This window comes from Thunnus maccoyii, chromosome 18 (assembly GCF_910596095.1).
Source record: "Thunnus maccoyii chromosome 18, fThuMac1.1, whole genome shotgun sequence".
Taxonomy (NCBI): domain Eukaryota; kingdom Metazoa; phylum Chordata; class Actinopteri; order Scombriformes; family Scombridae; genus Thunnus; species Thunnus maccoyii.
The window spans coordinates 6,992,869-7,010,569 of NC_056550.1; the positions used below are offsets into that span (position 1 = coordinate 6,992,869).

Genomic DNA, 17,701 nt, shown 5'->3' on the forward strand with positions numbered 1-17,701 from the left:
TAATTTCTGTCTGATATGGATTTTCCAGAAGTTCAATTTCATTGTTAGAAATTCTTAAAATGTCTTTCTTTCTGCTGTTCATCTTCCCTCACTGAAAGATACAGAATCAATGAATATGCAAATATTTCTTGTTTGAAACTGGACACAATAGTCTCCTACTAAGTCAATTCTCAGTGTGTTGGCACTTACCTTTCAAGTTTCTGAACCAGATTTTGTTTAAGTTACATTCTGAACCAAAACTAGCTGTGATGTCACAAAATCATGCAGATTTAAGGTGCACGCAGAGAAAAGGTGAAAACAGTCTTCTAGTGTCAAACTGCACATTCATCATTCTGCACAGTGAAGCTCAAACATCCAAGTGAATAAGAAGAAGGACACATTTTTGAGCAGAGGGGGACTTTAATACTTTCCATCTTTCCATATTCAGCATTTGCAAATCTGTTTTTAGCATCTCTTCAGGAACAAGGCAAAGCAGCTCTCCCTCTGACAATGTACAGGGTAACATCACATGAGCTTTGGCTGCCTAAACCTTAAAGCCACTTTCAAATTTCATGAATGTTGAGGAAAAAAAAAAATTTTTTGCCCTAACTCCAAAAACACTTTCTCTCACTAATTAGCATTAACAAAGAGCCCCAGTTCTTTCACTGGTTTTGAAGGATGAGTTTAATTCTAATAAATGCTTATAATGCAAGGTTATATGACTAGATGTATTATTAAATTTAAGATTATCCTCACAATCATCAAAACTATAACCTGTAAATGAAGTGAAATGAGCCAAAATAAATGGACCATTGTCAACAGAAACAATGACTCAATAGAAACATTTTCTCCCTCATAAAAAAATGTTGGAAATATGGAATTAAGAGCCCTTTTTCTTAAAGTACAAACATCTACACGTTAGCAAAAGTGCTTTATTCAGCCAAGCCAACACAAAGATAACATTAACCTCTGTTGACCTACAAATGTAACTAGTATTTCCATCAAAATCATTCATAGGTCTTGAGTAACAGGCAGCAAGATCTGCGAGGGCAAGCGGTTCGAGGCTCTTCAGTAATTCATACTGGTTGCTGAATCCTTCTGATTCCTGCTTATTTGTCCTTTTCAAGAAACGACTCCATGCTTTCTGCCTGTCTGGATGAAAGCGTCGATGCAGTGGTCGATGTCTTCGTCTGTGTGTGCGGCTGAAATCTGAACGCGGATTCTGGCTTTGCCCTTTGGTACGACGGGGTAGGAGAATCCAATCACATACACGCCTGTGGAGGGAAGAGACGTGTTAAAAGAGCTTGAAAAAATGTCTGTTCAAACAGCATCTGTCATTTACAAATGGAGAAATAACACAAGAAGACAGCTGTCAGAGGGTGGATTTGCTTTTTAGGTTGCAAAACACAATCTAGCTCCTCAGAGATGCATCTTACTACCAAGTTTAAATGCAGTGTGGCTCATTCATATCAGGACACAATATTAAGACAAGATGCATGATAGGACTAGGTGTAAATGGGGCATTACTATCTCACCTAGCTTCAGCATGTCGTCGGCCATCAGAGAGGCCAGCCGTGCATCTCCGAGCATTACGGGACAGATCGGGTGAGCTGAGCCCGCAATGGTGAAGCCAGCCTGTGACATCTTGTTCCTGAACCTGAATGGACAGACCAAAAAAAAAAAAACATTTCAGTCACAATCACAGAGAGTTATCAGTGTAAATTGTAATTTCAAAATGGTAGAAACGTAGCTCTACATAATGTAGCTCTTACAGGGAGAAATTAAACATGTTCTTCAGTGATAGAAGGATGCCTCCTAATCCCTACAACTTCAAGGAGGAAGAAGAGATAATGTCTGACCTTTGTGTAATCAGTCTAGTCAGTGCATACTGCAGTTTTATTGGCTGATAATCTCTTATTAGGTGCCTAAAAACAATACTTGCTATTATAAGCTCTACTGCAGGAGAAGGTCAGCATACAGTATACATATTTGTTTGTGGAGCTGCGGTCTGTTTGTGGTAAACTTGTTGCTTTTGGTGTCATTACACTGCATGCACCAATCCCATCATATTATGTTGTATGAAAACCACATTCAATTAAGTTTTGAAACATATGAACAGCAATATCTGTACGTGTAAGATCTGATACAGTAGATATAAACAGAAGAGACAGGAACTTGCTGTTATATATATGCTTTGTCCAGTGAGTAGCTCATGCTTATATAATGTAAGCTGTATGTGGGTGTTACTGAACAAGGTTAAGATGGGAAACATACAGTATTTATTCCCCCTACACGTTTAGAACAACACTGCTGCTTGTACAAATATAAACTCATCAGTTAATCTTCAAGAACAACACAAAGAGGTTTTTTTTTTTTTACAGCTTTTCCTCCTCCTGGGTGTTTGCACTTTCATTTCCATAAGCACACTGTACATGACACAAGTAAACAATTGTATAAATTCAAATGATCAGCTTTTAAAGAGCTTTAAGACTTGACCACAACTTATTTCTGACGTTATTCCAAATGTTTTGAATAGGTGTGAAGAAGAACACAGACGTTCAAAAATGCAATTCCACTTTAAGGAAAAACATTGGACATGTTTACCCTCCTGACCATGTTGATAAGCTACAAGAGGCCGTCTCCTGACTCACACTAAAACCACAAAGGTAGATAGGCCCAACTCCCGCCTTTAGAACAAACGCACCTCATGGTTTTGGCCGCCATGCTCTGTGCAATCTCATTGGAGGCCAGCAGCAGCTCTACAGCCCTGGTGGCGCAGCCCACCACAGGAGGGGGGAGGGAGTTGGAAAACAGGTACGGTCGTGAGCGCTGCCTCAGCAGGTCAATGAGAGGCTTAGGCCCAACTGTGTAGCCACCTGAAGAAAAAAAAAAACATTCAAAAAGACTGAACAGTTACATTACATATTCTGTTTTAGTCATTTGTCAATATTTTTATATTAACAAAAAAGAACAAGAAAAGGAGTTGCTCATAGTGAAAACAGAATTATATCACCGCTCTGTTGTTTTGGTTTTATGGTCCCCCAAATTCAAGTCTCGTTAACCATGTTTTCAGAATAAAAGCACAAATAAACCCACTGTATGCCAACTGCACCAAAGCAGACAGACAAAGGTAGCAACTAGAAGGTGAAGAAAGTCTAGCAATCTACAGACCCACATGTTTTTCTCAGCAGTTGGAAGAGACCAAAGAAAGCTAAAAGAAGAGTGAATGTTGGACTTAGATTCAACAAATAGGCAGAAACACGACCCTGAATGAATGCTACTGTTGCTCTGTTTCTGCTGGATATGAAAACAGGCAACTGATGTTAACACGTGACCCGTAACAACTTTATAAAATGATCATATGACAGATGTTGTGTTTGTTCCTCTGCCCCCAAGTGGCAAAAACATCAATTAATCAATGCAGCTTTAAAGCTAAAGATGCTCAGGGCAACAGCAATCTACAGGCAGAACTCGTGTGTTGTTGAAGTCATAGGTCAGATGGAGGGAGACGTACCGGCTGCTCCTCCCAGTGCTTTCCCCAAGGTGGAGTTTACAATGTGAACTCTGTCCATCACTCCCAGCAGCTCGTCTGTTCCTCTGCAAAACACAGAGAGTAATATCATTAGTCCATCCCCTCTTAATGCCAGTAAGACCTACAGCTTGACATTACTGAAGAACCTAAGTGTGACATCTAGTGGCAGTATCAACAAATGGCTGACACATGTTGCAGTCAGCAATTTGTTGCGTTTGCGTTGCAATTTGCGTTGTTTTTCCTATGAACAAAATCACGTTATTACAATAATTTGAAAGTTGTTGCAATCACAAATTTCTACACATATGGTCTTAAACAAGTGGGGACATCATAAAACCTATATGAAGGCTGACAAGCATGTTCCTGTCTCTATCTTATTATGTCCTTTATCTCTGCTTCCTACTTACTAATTATTATTTTTAATCAAATCTCAGTCTTTGTTTGTATATGTTACTTTCATGACTGTTTTTGTCATTATAAATATTTGATGCCATTTTATTCGGTGTAATTTAAAGCATATTGAATACTAAGAAGTCTAAGAAGATGCACATTTTTAATGACGGGACAGACAACCGGCTGAAATGTTTTTCTACTGATAAACTACTATAAATAAAACACTGGCTATATATCAAAAAAGACTGAAAAGAAATTAGTTTGGTCATTTTCTTAACACTTTTGCTTTATATCAACATCTTACCCACCTGCCCCGGTTCCCCAGGAAGCCTGTGGCGTGACATTCATCTATAAACACCATGGCTCCGTACTGTTCAGCCAGGTCACAGATTCCTTGTAAAGGAGCCACATCTCCATCCATCGAGAAGACTCCATCTGTCACTATCAGGCGCATACGAGATGACTGAGGAGGCAAAAACAGAGTCCTGATGATCAGTGGAGCGAATACTAATCAATAATCAATACTGTAACCCTTCCCTGACCCTGTCACCTCTGTTATATGGGTTTAATGCATCATGGAACTCAAATGGATTTAAAGACCCTCAAAATCTGGTTTCCCATCTTTAGTATTTCTCTATAATGTTAATAGTCGTGACTAAAAAAGCAAAAATAGAAAAGCATCTTTGGCTTATTTATTAAGAGTTTAACACTCAAAATCTCATCTTCATCATGACTGTGTAGGTGTGGTGAGATCAGATTTGATTGACAGCGACCAAATAAATGAAAAATTGCGAAATATAAAACCTAAAGTAACCAAATATAAAGACTCGAATATATAATTATTACTCTGGTAATGATGGAGAATATGACACACTAGTCAAATGTGAAGATTTTAACATTTCATCAGCAGCAGAAACATTTTAAAAAGCCACTTTTCTCTTCTCTACAGCACAGGAAGAAGTCCACACACCTGAGACTCTTTGAGTTTGATCTCCAGGTCACTGAGGTCCATGTGTTTGTAGCGCATCCTCTTTGCCCGACACAGACGGATCCCATCGATAATGGAGGCATGGTTTAGCTCGTCAGACAGTACTGCGTCATCCGGGCCCAACAGAACCTGGTGTGAGAGTCATTTGATGTTTTATTGATCATAATAGGAAGATTACGTCTGTTCTTGTCACAGTGTAGAGCGTGACATACCTCAAACAGCCCAGCATTAGCATCAAAACAGCTGGCGTAGAGGATGCAGTCCTCCCTCTCATGGAACTCTGCCAGCTTCTGCTCCAGATTTTTGTGTAGATCCTAAAAATCATAGAGTGAACACATGATACAGCTATATGTATTTATCCTTGCACTAACATGCTGATCAAACGGTGTATTAACCTCCATACCTGTGTGCCACAGATGAATCTGACAGAGCTCAGTCCGGCACCGTACGTCTTCAGAGCATCGATACCTGCCTGAATCACCTCTGGATGACTGGACAGACCGAGGTAGTTGTTGGCACAGAAATTCAACATACCTGAGGGAGAGAGTTTCATCAAGAACAGGAAACCTAAAGGTATTAAGGTCATTGCAAGTGAATACACTTTCAATAATGCCATTGTTTACCTTCAATAGAACTCTCTGTATGTATCTTTTGGCAAAAGGGCAGAAACAAAAAAATAATGCCAACATTTCAGAACAAAGAGTGACAAAAAGACTGCGCTCCATTGAACACAGTCAGTTCCACACATGGGGGGTTAATGGGCCATTCATAAATCAGCAGAGTCAACCCCTGGCAAAGTTTAAACACTGCCTGGCTGCCTTGACAGAACAGCAAACAGAAGACAGATTAGCTACTCTTCTGTCAGCTACTGTGGCCATTTATAAAGAGTTATATTACAAATTAATAAGGATGTTTCCATTTCTTTGCCCATAGTTTAATATTTCCTTCTTATTTGCTTTGAAAGCCAAGTTTATAACGGCTTAATGTTAATGTTATGAGCTGTCTGTCATTGCAAAATTGTTGTGACTTTGGGCTTAGCTGTATTCTTTCTTATTCTTTATTATTATATTATGTTTTCGTAATGTCATCTGTTGAATTTCTGGAAAGGTTATGCTAATAGCTGACATGACAATCTCCTCAGTTACTGGCTTGTGTCCTCACCTCATGTAAAGCTGCATGACTTTAGTTACAGTTTGAGTCAAGTTCAGCATCCAGATAACATCGTGACAGAGCGCCAACTAGGGAGACGGTACGTTTAAGGACAGGGTTTCACTGCTACTGTATCAGTATTTATATCCGGTGCTGTTACTATAAAATACTTCCACTCACTGCCACGACTGCCGTCCACGTTGATATGGGGTCCCTGCTTGGACGTGATGATCCTCTCCCCTTTCCACGTCCCCGCGGCTCGGATAGCATCGAGCTCGCCGTTCAGCACAGCTCTGGCTTCAGCGGCGGCGGCGTAGCTCCGACTCACAGCCGAGGCCGAGGGCCGCAGGACGCCCCGAAGAGGCTTCACCAAACCCCGGGCAGCTTTTCCGAGAGACATGACGGTGCCGCCGTGTGTTTACAGAAATTGTGAAACGTGTAGGAAAGCTGGAAAGTACAACAGGAGTCGAGGGGACGCACGTTACGTGACATGGGTCTGGGGCGTAGCGTGGCGGGCCAATCAGATGCCAGGACGCTTGGCAGGTGGCTTGTATTGTCCAATTAGATTCTAGATAGTATTTACTCGATTGCTCAGGCACTGTTGCAGCAATGTGTAGCTTTATATAAACTACTACAATGTGACTTTGCTTTATTTGATCAAAACCACGTCGCCTCGCACTTTAATACAAAGAAACATCGATATATAGTGTGTTACAAGTAGAAAAACATATGCCGGATGTTATTATTATCCTTTCACCAACTCTCTCTTACACACTGACCCTGTTAACCCTCTGTGGCTCTTAAAATATGTTTGATGCATTCAGTTTAACTTAATATAATGATAGATGTGAATTCGGGATTAAACTAAACATGAAATATGCCCCACATGTAAATTGATAATATGTTAGTATATTTCTGTAAGTATGTCTGCTCTATGAACATCTCTGATATGTGAATTAAGTAAAACCTGCACAGTAATGTGTTTTCAGTATACTCATTAAACTGAAGGCAAGACACCCACAAGTAAAATCTACTTAACACCAGACAGGAATTAAATGACAGTAGGGCTTCACTGAGTCCCATACCTGCAAAGCCATGAATTGGATTATACAGTATGACTTAAGAAACCTTAACGCAGTACACTTCAAGGTATGAATGAATGAGAACAGACAGACTTCCAGTTAATAGTTTTAGTTTAATATATGACAGCAGTCTGCCATGACTTTCTGTTAAACTTCAAGTAAAACATCTTCACAAGGGGAATGTTGGATGTAAAAAACCTCATGTAGTTTCCTTCCACATCCTACAATAATAATAACAACATGGAAACAAGCATCAAACTATTATAGCAATAGCTGAGCTTCTCTTACATACAAGTTTACAGTGTTTGCTACTTTGACAGAGGTGTTTTCTGTAACCCACCATGATATTTGACATATACTGTATCACAGCAATATAATACATAATCTATGTTGCAAAAGTTGTTTTTCTGTAACTGTATCCTCTCTCTCCTTCAACAGCAGGAATGTAACCATATAAAATGTGCAAATATTTGCATTCCACAAATGGACAACTCCTCATAACAATGTCAAGTAAAAACCTCTGTCCTTCAGCAAATAACATTATTTTTTTATCAGTTAAAAAAAACAGTTTGCACCCAAGTAAAGAGCAGTATACACAGATATGACGTCTTTCCTCAAATACGGGCTTCGTTTCCCATGTCAGATGTGCCACTCAACCATTCATCAAAGAGAAATCTGCATCTTTCTGTTGATGGCGCAGGAGCTTCATGAGTATTGTTAGTTTGGCAGGTTTATGTGTAGATTAAGACCCGGAGTGGTTGGTATCCTGTGTGGAGGCGCGGAGAGATGGCAGGCGCTCAGCTGCTTTTGCTCTTTCTGCTAGAAACCTGTCAAACTCTGCAGAGGAAGAGAATAACACTTCATTAATTATCTAAAGGAAAATATGGACATAAATAAATAAGAAAAAATAGTAGATAAGACAATAAGTTACAACCTAGACTTCTACCGGTTCTGTGGACTGTAATTCAGACATCTGTGAGCCATTCATGTTAAAGTGAAAAACCCTGAACTGATAAATTACCACAATTAGCTAATTTTGTTCTGTTACACAATAAATAAATATATGGACGCAGTCATTCTGGAGTATAGATTTTAAAAAGGCATATCTGTGTAGGGTTTCTGTGCTGAATTGGTCTGACTGGAGTAGTTAAATGCTTTTAATACACAGTATTGACGCTTCTAGTGCCACCTAGGGGTCAAATGCAAAAAATATTTTGTGGCAGAAACACTAAATGACATGATATGACATGTTATGAGACTGATGGGTAGAAATCGTTAACAAAGTAGTTTAAAATGTGTTCAGCTCCATGTTTAGCCAGTCGATTCAGTGCTAAATTAATTTAAAAACAATTTTCTCTTAAAAGTCAAAGTGCCTAGTGTGGACTAGCATTATAACAAGCTTCAAAGCAAATATCCATTGGACTTATCACCAAACAACTCCTAAGACACAGCAGGTGTAGACCAATGCCAGATACAGTACTGGATGATAAAACCTGCACATTTTAAAAAGGAAGTAAACTGATCCTCACCTTCACTGGTCACACCATCAGAGTCCTCAAAGTCATCATACTGTGTGACAAACAGAAAAGCCATTTTTTATTTTACATACATAGACACAACTTGAAAAAAAATATAGTTTAAGGATATTTCTACATATTTTGCCATCAAGAGGACTGTGTTCAAAACTCAAAATTATTTGACTGTCTTGATAATGCAGCTTGATGTCGCTTCATTTTAAGATGAATCAGAAAACAGGTTCTCTACTGCTTTCAGATCACACTAGAGGGAGCACAAGATCAGGCTTTTACCACTTCAGCTAGAAAACAAGCTTCATGGATTTAACTTGTTGGAAATTTAACATCAACTCCCTAAAACCAACCACTTTTCATAGATGCAGTTGTTTGCTTTGTGCGCATAAAACTATAATTTTGAATAGCTTGTTATGTTTGCACTGTTATGTTTGTTGCTGTCTATTTTGGCATATCTTTCTTATGCAATTTATTTTACAAGGAAACAACCTGCAAAAATCCCTACATATATTACCTGTAACTGCCACAAGGAAATGTAGTGAATATTTTTGCTATTAATCATTTGGTCTATAAAAATGGTGAGAGATGCTAATCACAATTTCCTTAAGCTCAAAGTGACATTTTCACTTGTCTTGCTTTGTCTGACCAACAGTCCAAAGCTCCAAAATATTCAGTTTATGATCACATAATAGACAGAAAAGCAGCAAATCCTCTGTTTTGAGAGGCTGGAACCAGAGGAAGTTTGGCATTTTTGGTTAAAAAAATTACTTAAAATAGTTAAAATAGTTGTTAATCGATTAATCGTTCTAATCATTTCAGCTCTATGTAGTTGTTTGGTTGTTCAGAAGATGAAGCATCACAGTACTGTAACTGAACAGCCTTAAGTATTAACAAAGTCAAGCTAATGAAATAAAAAACAATTCAGCTATTAACACAATAATATGCAAGTAGAACTGAATTAGTGAAGCTGGACAGTGGATAAAGTGTTGAAATTAACCAAAATGATCCCTTACAATTTAAGAGCTCAGCATGTTGGAAGACTAGACAAGGTTAATGTGCAGATAAATGTTCAATAAAACCAAATAACACTTTTATTATATTTATTTAATTAGAGTAAATTTGGTAATCCTGCCGCTCACCTCATCATCCAGCGCTAGCCATTTCTCAATATCATCCATTACATTGGACTGGTTGATAGGAATCTAAGAAAGACAGAAGAGCAACCAGGGTGGTCAGTGGAGTAAAATATGAACCACGGGTTAAACTCCATGAACATTTAACAAAGCTACCAAACCACCAAAAAAAGGAAAAACACAAAAGAACAACCACATGTCGGTAAGCAAAGCATTAAATGAAGTGAACTACAGGAATGACAAGAATGTAGCACATCAGGACAGTGCAAACCAACACTTGTCATGCTCTTTTGTGGGCGTGGGCACCAGTGTAAAAATATCTTATTGTCTTTTCCTCACCGAACGGCATGCAAACCACTGTTTTATATGATACCTGAGCCACCACACCCAAAAATTGATCCAAAACAAAAGCAATCCAGACCACAGCAAAGGTAAATGACAAAAAAAAAACAAGAGACAGAGGGTGTGAAGGGCTGAATCAGTGTAAAACCAAGACACAGACCCACCATTCCCCTTTTTATCATCCAATCTAACTTTGGTGAGGAGCTGCGGGAGGAGGCTGGGCTATCATCCTTCGTGCACAGACAGAAAGTCATTTTAGGTGCAAAACAGTTACTGAGACAAAGCAACACATTTAGTCAACTGAGGAACAGCTGGGTTAAGAGATTCTCAGCTGTTTCATAACTGAAACTGTACATAATCAAGTTTCTTAAACTAAATAAGCGATTTCTACACTTCTTTTTCTAGTAGTCCCTAAGGTCACAGATAAGAAAAGATAGGAAGACAGGATAAATCATGTGACTAAACCTATTAAACCATGTAAAAAGCTGAATAACGTGGCATCTTTGCCTACCGTTCCAGTGATTTGTAGTCTGCCGTCCTGGGCTCGAGCCAGGCCGTCCACTTCACTCTGCTCACTGAAACACACGATTGGTAGCTTGGTTAGCTGCCATGTAAGCTAATAATTCAGGTTAACACTCGGTGAAACGCTGGCACGTATCTTTAAAAAGGAATTAGACAGAATGAGCTGGAATTAAACTCACAAAAGATCAACAACCCTGCAAATGCTGTTATTGGAAAAGAGCTGGAGTTCATGACTGCTCTGTGAGGTTGTAATTACGGTTACAGACTTTGCTTTGTTTTTCACACAGCGTTCATTTTGCAGTATACGACTTGTGTTTACTTTGTACGTCTTTGAGGTCACAGAACTAGGATTATGTTTTCTCTGTACCTTGGTCTTTGTTGAGTTGAGATATTTCTTTTCTGTAATAATGTGTCCAAGTCATCTGCTTCACTAGTGCCTGCAAGAAGAACAGCAACATGTAAGAAAGAGCATAGAATAAGTACATGTGGAGGATAACTGACCGTTCACTAGAGGATCATATAATATAGTAGCCTACTCTACCTATTAAGAAAATGAAAATGTCATCTATTCTTTTGCTCTTGCATGTTTGATGTGCACATCGCTTCAACATGTGGAGAAATCCAAGCTAAGCTATGATTGGACGATCGCTGTTCGGTGTAGTGGCTTACTGAACAGTCGATCATATAATAAATTTATTAATAAACACACATCGATTAATAAAAACATTTTAAGATTCAATAAGTACTTACTAAGTCTTGCCATCTGACCGGACAAACTGTCAGCTTTTGATTGGCTGAGCGGACTGTCACCGGCGATGGATGCGATCTCTGATTGGCTGCCAGACTCCGCTGTGAGATTGAGGTCTGCGAGGTTGACGTATGAGTGGCTCTGAGAGACAATAACAATAAAGTCAATAAAGTCAACGATGCAACCGTTTCATAAAATTATTGAGTGTTGTGCTGCGAAGTAAGAATAGCCGCCATGTTCTTTACCTTCTGTGTCGTGTTTTGACCGTTTGTTATTCGTCTTTCAAACCTGAGAGCAGCAGAACAAAATTATATCATCTTTGAATACAGAAATACACCTGTTCTTCATATAATAACTTAATATAATGATAATAAATGTAGTGAACCTGCTGTAGCGAGTGAAGGCGGTGTTCATCTCATCGTTAGTCGCCAACAACTCTTCAATCAGCTTCTCCTCGCTGAGTCTGGGGACGATCTTCACTATCCTGTCTTGCATTTCCTTACATACTGTGTATAACTGCTAATGACACAATCAGACAAAGAATGTGTGGGTGGGAGGGTTGTGGTGGGTAGGGGGGGGGTTTGTGGTGGGGCGGGACAGATGCAACACAAAAAATGTATAAAGTACGAGATCAGTTAGGGGTTAACGCAACATGAAAGGATGGAAACAGAGAGAGTGTAAAATACTTCACATCAAAACAACCTGACTCTGTTTGTTTTTACCTCCAGCAGCTCCATGTCTGCTTGTTTTACCGTGACGGGATCCAGCTGACTCATCATGTCTGACATCATAGTCAGGTTGCTCCGCACCACTCCCAGCTCTGCCTTAAGCTTTGTTACCTGGAGTGTAAACAGTATTGACTCAATATATACAATTGTGATAACTTGTTGCAAAGGCGAATGTTGATTTCATAAGTGAGGTGTGAGAAAATATTTCAGCCGCCATGTAAAAAGATAAGTGATTAATGGGACTAAGCTATTCAAATAATAAAATTTCCCTCTCTAGTGCAGCAGGGCTTATCACCTGGTTGGGAGTGAGGGCCTCGGTTCCCTCTAGGGCCTGTTTTAGCTCACAGGTCAGGGGTGGGACGAGTGGTTTGGAAGACAGGAGCACAGCAGGAAGAGTAGTGACAGCAGGCCTATTCTCAGGCAAAGTCTGGTGAGCGAGGCACAGAAATGACCCGAAAAGAAAAGTGACCATAGATGATAGATAGCACCCAAGTATCAGGAGTAAAACAAAGTGCATGTTTGTACCTTTTTGGGAGCTTGGACGGGTGAGTAGCCGTCAAGCTCTGTCATGGGGAACTCAAGTCCTTTCCTTCGCAGGTCTTCGTACACTGACACCACACCCGTCAGGTCGGGTGAGCTGCGGAATGCATCAGCCCACGCCTAGACGAAAGAAAACAACACAAATTATTACCAGGAGGCAGAGCAAGGTGACAACGCCAAGACTCTTAATTATTTTTGTTCCATGCCGCCACACCTCACCTGTATTATGCTGAGCACTCTGTCATGCAGGATCAAAGGAGGGTTGTTCCTCGGGATGATCGCCCGCACCAGAACCCCCTCGATAAAATCCCGCGTTGTCACCAGGATGTGAAACCTGTAGCCGCAGTTCTTCACACACGTCTCCAGGACCTCACATCACAAGGAGACATGGAGAATAAGAGAGAGTAGATGGCAAAAGGTTGTATTATACAACTCAAACCACGTCTGATATCTGACAACACTCACAGTGAGCGTCAGCATGACCTCCTTAAAGTTCTTGTTCCCCACAATTCTTTTCTTTACAGCTCTGATTGCATCTCTGGGTCTGGAATTAGAGAATTTCCAAAGGTTAGAGGCATGCAGCGTCCAGAGTTTGTTCCTGATGCCGACAGATAACAGGCACACTCATGCACACACACCCTTCCTCTGAGCTGTTGATCACATCACAGATTTCCATGTTGAGTGCCCAGTCGTCGGACGGCAGGCTGGAGTTGGTCGCACGCTCTGTAAAAGTGAGGAGGAATATGACACTGCTGAATAGTATGAAACTGCCAAGTGTTGATGAAGTATTCAGATTCTTTACTTAAGTAAAAGTACCATTAAACAATGGAAAAATACTCATTACAAGTTTAAATCCTGCATTCAAAATCCTACACTACTGGTTTTAACTACTTTATATATACTGGTATGAATTAGTATAGTCCAGTGGTTCCCAACCTGAGGGTCAAGCCCTTTTGAAGGGTCACAAGATAAATCTGAGGGGTCATGGGGGGTAGAAAAATGGGGTAGAAAAATAAAAAAACTGGACTGAATCTTTGAGTTTTTTATATTGGATAATTTGATCTCTTTAGGCCTTAAATAATTGTTTGAGGGATGTTTCAAGGGTAAATCTCTCTAATTTGGTGGAACTGCTAACAAGTCATAGACATCTGAAACGTGACGAGGGGCCCTAACCAGACGTTATACAGACATGTAAAATCTTAATTTAAAAGGTACGTGACAAGTAACTATTTCTGTCAAATAAATGGAAATCAACATTTCCCTCTGACATGTTGTGTAGAAGTACCTCACAACTGTATTTAAGCACAAATCTTTCCACCACTGGAAATAAATGATGTAGTAATTACATTTCAATTAGAAATGTATCTAGATCGCCTTTAGGGTTATTGATAAGATGATTTTGTCATTCATTTATGCTTAGTACATGTTTCTCACATTATAATAATAATTTAATCTTGAACAACACTTTACAGTAACTACAGTTAAGTGTATTTTCCAACTACCTCTGCCAAACAAATAAAAAAATCAATCCACAAACTCATTTCCTTGCTTTAATGACTAACTATCATTTTCCATCAGTCAATGAAACACATGTGGCTGCAGCAGAATAAAGGCTGCATGTAATTTGGGTCAGGAGGATGTCGGTCACTTTTAGTCCCACCCGGCTGTAAACTGACACGATGACAACCAATCAACTTGAGCCTCTCAGCGTCTTTATCCCGCCTCTGCCAAATCATTGATGAGCGGATGCGTCAATCAAAGCATAAGCCGTTGCTTCTCTGTCAGTGTGAATAAATGTAACTTAAACTCATTATGTTAACGTGTTGACATTATAAACCTGTTAGCTCGTGCAATAAAACATTTTACAATGAAAACGGAAGAGCAGCTCGACAGAAATGTGAATACTGGCGGTTAACGACTCCAGTAAATATGACTGAGCATGAATGCACCATTTGGTTATTACAATGTAACGATGGGTGATGGTAATAAAACAGCTTACCGATCCGCTGCCCCACCGGCGTGCTGAACGGATTCCCCATTAAAAACTCCATGATGAGGGCGGTGAGGGCCCAGCAAAGCACCGACGTCCCCGGTACCGAGACGTCTGCACCAACCAGCGGCTCGCTCCTGCAGACTGCTGCTGCTGCTGCTCGCACAACAAAGTGGGGCACTAGTTGAACTGCGTCACGCTTTAAAGGGAAAGCAGCATACAGTCATCAGATGGTCGGTGTAATATTGATCATAACTGCGCCACACACAGGCATGTTTTATGTCTGCACTCACCGCTGAGAAGTGCTCCGAGGAAGTCTTTCCTGTCTTTATATTAGCTGTTCTAATAATAACACTGCTACATTTCCAGATGATGTGGCCTAACAGTATATAAGGGGAATGTCATCTGTTGCTATGAAGACTGAGGAAACATACAGTAGCCTGTGTATGCTGCAATATACATACTAGGGTATATAAGATAAGATAAGATATACTTTATTGTCCCCTTTGGGAAATTTTTCTTGGGCACAGCGTTACTGCATCACAAAACATGATAAAAACATTGATAAAAACCACTACAGCTAATTCTTACTTATGTATTTCATATAAGTAAGTAGGCCATGTATAAACAAAACAGGATGGCAACAGAAAATGTACTTTAAGTACATTTTCTGTTGCCATCCTGTTTTGTTTATACATGAACTGTCATTCATTTCACTGTCAAATGAATGTAATGTACAAGTAATTACTTGTACATTACATTCATTTGACAGTTTCAAAGGGATACTCCAGATTTTGCATTGCACTTCTGTACAGTACGGGGATCATGGATCCATGAAAATAATGATCAAAATCCAAGCAGCAGAGGTTGAGATATCCTTACTATACACTGTATATGGGTCAATTGCTCCAAAAATGCTGGAGCCCATAATCCCATATTGCAACTCTATAGCGTCTTTCATCTAAGCTAATTAACCCTGATGACATGATCTGGTTACAGTATTTTTTTTAACAAATCCATGGAGGACATTATATAACTGCCTTCACAGGCTGAGTACACTGAACTTCATGTGTAAAATCTATGGAGTGCACCTTTAACGCTGGAAGTATATTTATATATGCTGTTAAATATACATGCACTTACTTTCTTGTTTAGAGAAAAGTCCAAATAGAAAATTAAAAGAGATTAAATTAAAAACTGACACAGCAGCCAGTCAGCCTTGCCTGACTTACAGCCCGCCTCTGGAGAGCTGAAGCTGATTGGCCGAGGAGAAGAAGAAAAATTATTACTGTTTAATAAACAATCCTGTGAGGGTTGTATGAGTTGAATTCATAAACTGTCCAGCAAGTAACTCACTGAATTAGTTTAACTCACTTTGCCTAGTGTGTGAACACACACTTCAAAGAATCAACCTGTTCAGTCACTGAATTAATATCATTTAATCACACATGGACTCATGGATAAGAAGTTGAAAATGTCAAGTAAAGTAGTGATGTTTGTAAGATGAACCTTTTGTTAATATGTATGTGTTATGAATTTCTTTGTGTTTAATTTATTTGGAGAATAATGAGATAAGGCACTTTGTTGGAAAATTCTGTGAACAGCTTTGGTTTTCACTACGATGGGTTTTTTTTAGGATGTATTTGAGAAATGTCAGTTTTGGAATTTACAAGAGAGAAAATTAGATGATTTGTGTTTGTGTATAAAGACTACTAGATTTTTTTTTATTTTTAGTTTGGGTAGATTTTAGATTGTGCTATTCTGCTAATTGAAACTACTGGAAATGGTACATGAATAGAGAAATTCTCCTGCTCCTTCGTGTCATACAGTGCAAGTCTAGCAGACAGCAGATATGGACTGTCCTCCTGCACTCTCCTCTTGCAGTGCCCAAGCCTCATTCTCAACACATCCGTGTGTTTAATTTAGGAAAAAACAGCATTTCTTAGGATGCCTCTCAGTAGGCCATGTGTAAAGCACAGACAAACGGCAGTTGTATGATTTGTAATGGTTGGATGCCACTAGAAGCCATGTATGAGCTACATCCTGGGAACTGATTTTTCACCTTACATGTTGATGGATGGGAATTAAAGCTCATGGCTGCAACACAAAGCCTGTCTGTGTCTATTAAAATCCACTTTGCATTTCCTGGGATCATCTTTGCAAAGATGGTGTCAGTGGTGGAGTGTAGCAAAATACATTTACCTCAGCACTTTCTCTGCTACTTATACTCTACTACATTTATCTGAAAGCTGTAGGCAAAAGTTACTTTGCAGATTAAGACTTTAAATTCCAAACATCTGATCAGTTATGTGCTCGTATTAACAGATGAGTTTAACAGGAAGGACCGTTTCAAATATATGTATATATTTAATATATAAACAAATTATAATTATTGATCCTCTGGCACTGCAGTTTTAAGGTTAAAGTCCTTAAATATTGTCATTTGATATTAATTAAGATCAGGATCGGTTAACAGCGCAGGCTGTTAACAAAACAGCCTGTGTGAAAGGAACAAAAATGAGGGGAAACCGCTTCTTTGTAGTAGGCAACTTAATTTTTGGCAATTATCATAATGCTGAATGTCTAATTAGCCTTTCTGACGGCAATTACATTAGTATTATATTAATATTGAACAATGAAATATTAAGGAAAGGGTTTTATACTCAGGGGTAACGCTAGCTGGTTAGCTAGCTGGTTAGCTAGCCAGCACTGTTGATTTAACGTTAAGTAAAGAAAGCTGCTGTTTTTACTGACACTCTTGACTTTTTGCAAAAACTCTCCTCATTCATCCCCTGGACATTAGGAGATTTCAGTGCTGCAAATTTGTTTTGACAAAAACAATAATTTAACTACCGATATTAGCAAAGGACAACAAGCTAACACTAATGTTAATTACTTGTGGGTTATAGTTGAAACCTGTGATGCTATATAAGCTCTAAGAAATGAAAACTGTCATCCAAGTCATATTGTTTTATGGTGTGAGATGAGAGTGGTTATTCATACGCTCACGCTGCGGTTAACACGACCGCAATTTGCAGATAGAAGA

General features: G+C 39.3%; 2 protein-coding genes across 3 annotated transcripts; both read right to left on the minus strand.

Annotated features, from left to right (window-relative positions):
- Positions 1 to 379: 379 nt before the first annotated feature.
- On the minus strand, positions 380 to 6,559 carry gcat (glycine C-acetyltransferase). Its single transcript, XM_042391548.1, has 9 exons — positions 6,222 to 6,559; positions 5,296 to 5,426; positions 5,105 to 5,206; positions 4,875 to 5,021; positions 4,213 to 4,367; positions 3,494 to 3,576; positions 2,684 to 2,855; positions 1,515 to 1,636; positions 380 to 1,253 (listed from the first exon to the last, which is right to left on the minus strand). Exons 1-9 carry the CDS (start codon positions 6,439 to 6,441, stop codon positions 1,102 to 1,104), a joined length of 1,284 nt encoding a protein of 427 aa, XP_042247482.1. The 5' UTR covers positions 6,442 to 6,559; the 3' UTR covers positions 380 to 1,101.
- A 657-nt stretch (positions 6,560 to 7,216) lies between these two features.
- Positions 7,217 to 15,034, minus strand: tom1 (target of myb1 membrane trafficking protein). Of its 2 annotated transcripts, XM_042392459.1 has the most exons (16): positions 14,949 to 15,034; positions 14,665 to 14,854; positions 13,304 to 13,388; positions 13,131 to 13,209; positions 12,885 to 13,034; positions 12,651 to 12,785; positions 12,421 to 12,552; positions 12,120 to 12,236; positions 11,783 to 11,916; positions 11,643 to 11,685; positions 11,400 to 11,538; positions 11,017 to 11,086; positions 10,639 to 10,702; positions 9,792 to 9,854; positions 8,653 to 8,692; positions 7,217 to 7,960 (listed from the first exon to the last, which is right to left on the minus strand). In XM_042392459.1, the coding sequence occupies exons 2-16, from the start codon at positions 14,714 to 14,716 to the stop codon at positions 7,866 to 7,868; spliced, it is 1,398 nt and encodes a 465-aa protein (XP_042248393.1). In that variant the 5' UTR covers positions 14,717 to 14,854; positions 14,949 to 15,034; the 3' UTR covers positions 7,217 to 7,865. The 2 variants fall into 2 exon arrangements, with proteins under 2 accessions (XP_042248393.1, XP_042248392.1); XM_042392458.1 differs by lacking the exons at positions 12,421 to 12,552; positions 14,949 to 15,034 and having other exon boundaries at positions 14,665 to 14,927.
- Positions 15,035 to 17,701: the final 2,667 nt, after the last annotated feature.

What these genes read in the sequence shown, in the direction of transcription:
- gcat (XM_042391548.1), bottom strand. Translation starts at nt 6,441, where the DNA reads ATGTCTCTCGGAAAAGCTGCCCGGGGTTTGGTGAAGCCTCTTCGGGGC. An exon ending in CTAATGCTGGGCTGTTTGAG is followed by an intron (nt 5,022 to 5,104) that starts GTATGTCACGCT and finishes CTCTCACACCAG; the next exon opens with GTTCTGTTGGGCCCGGATGA. An exon ending in TTCCTGGGGAACCGGGGCAG is followed by an intron (nt 3,577 to 4,212) that starts GTGGGTAAGATG and finishes TGTGTTTTGCAG; the next exon opens with AGGAACAGACGAGCTGCTGG.
- tom1 (XM_042392459.1), bottom strand. Translation starts at nt 14,716, where the DNA reads ATGGAGTTTTTAATGGGGAATCCGTTCAGCACGCCGGTGGGGCAGCGG. An exon ending in GCCGGTGGGGCAGCGGATCG is followed by an intron (nt 13,389 to 14,664) that starts GTAAGCTGTTTT and finishes TCACTTTTACAG; the next exon opens with AGCGTGCGACCAACTCCAGC. An exon ending in TCAACTCAACAAAGACCAAG is followed by an intron (nt 10,703 to 11,016) that starts GTACAGAGAAAA and finishes CGTGTGTTTCAG; the next exon opens with TGAGCAGAGTGAAGTGGACG.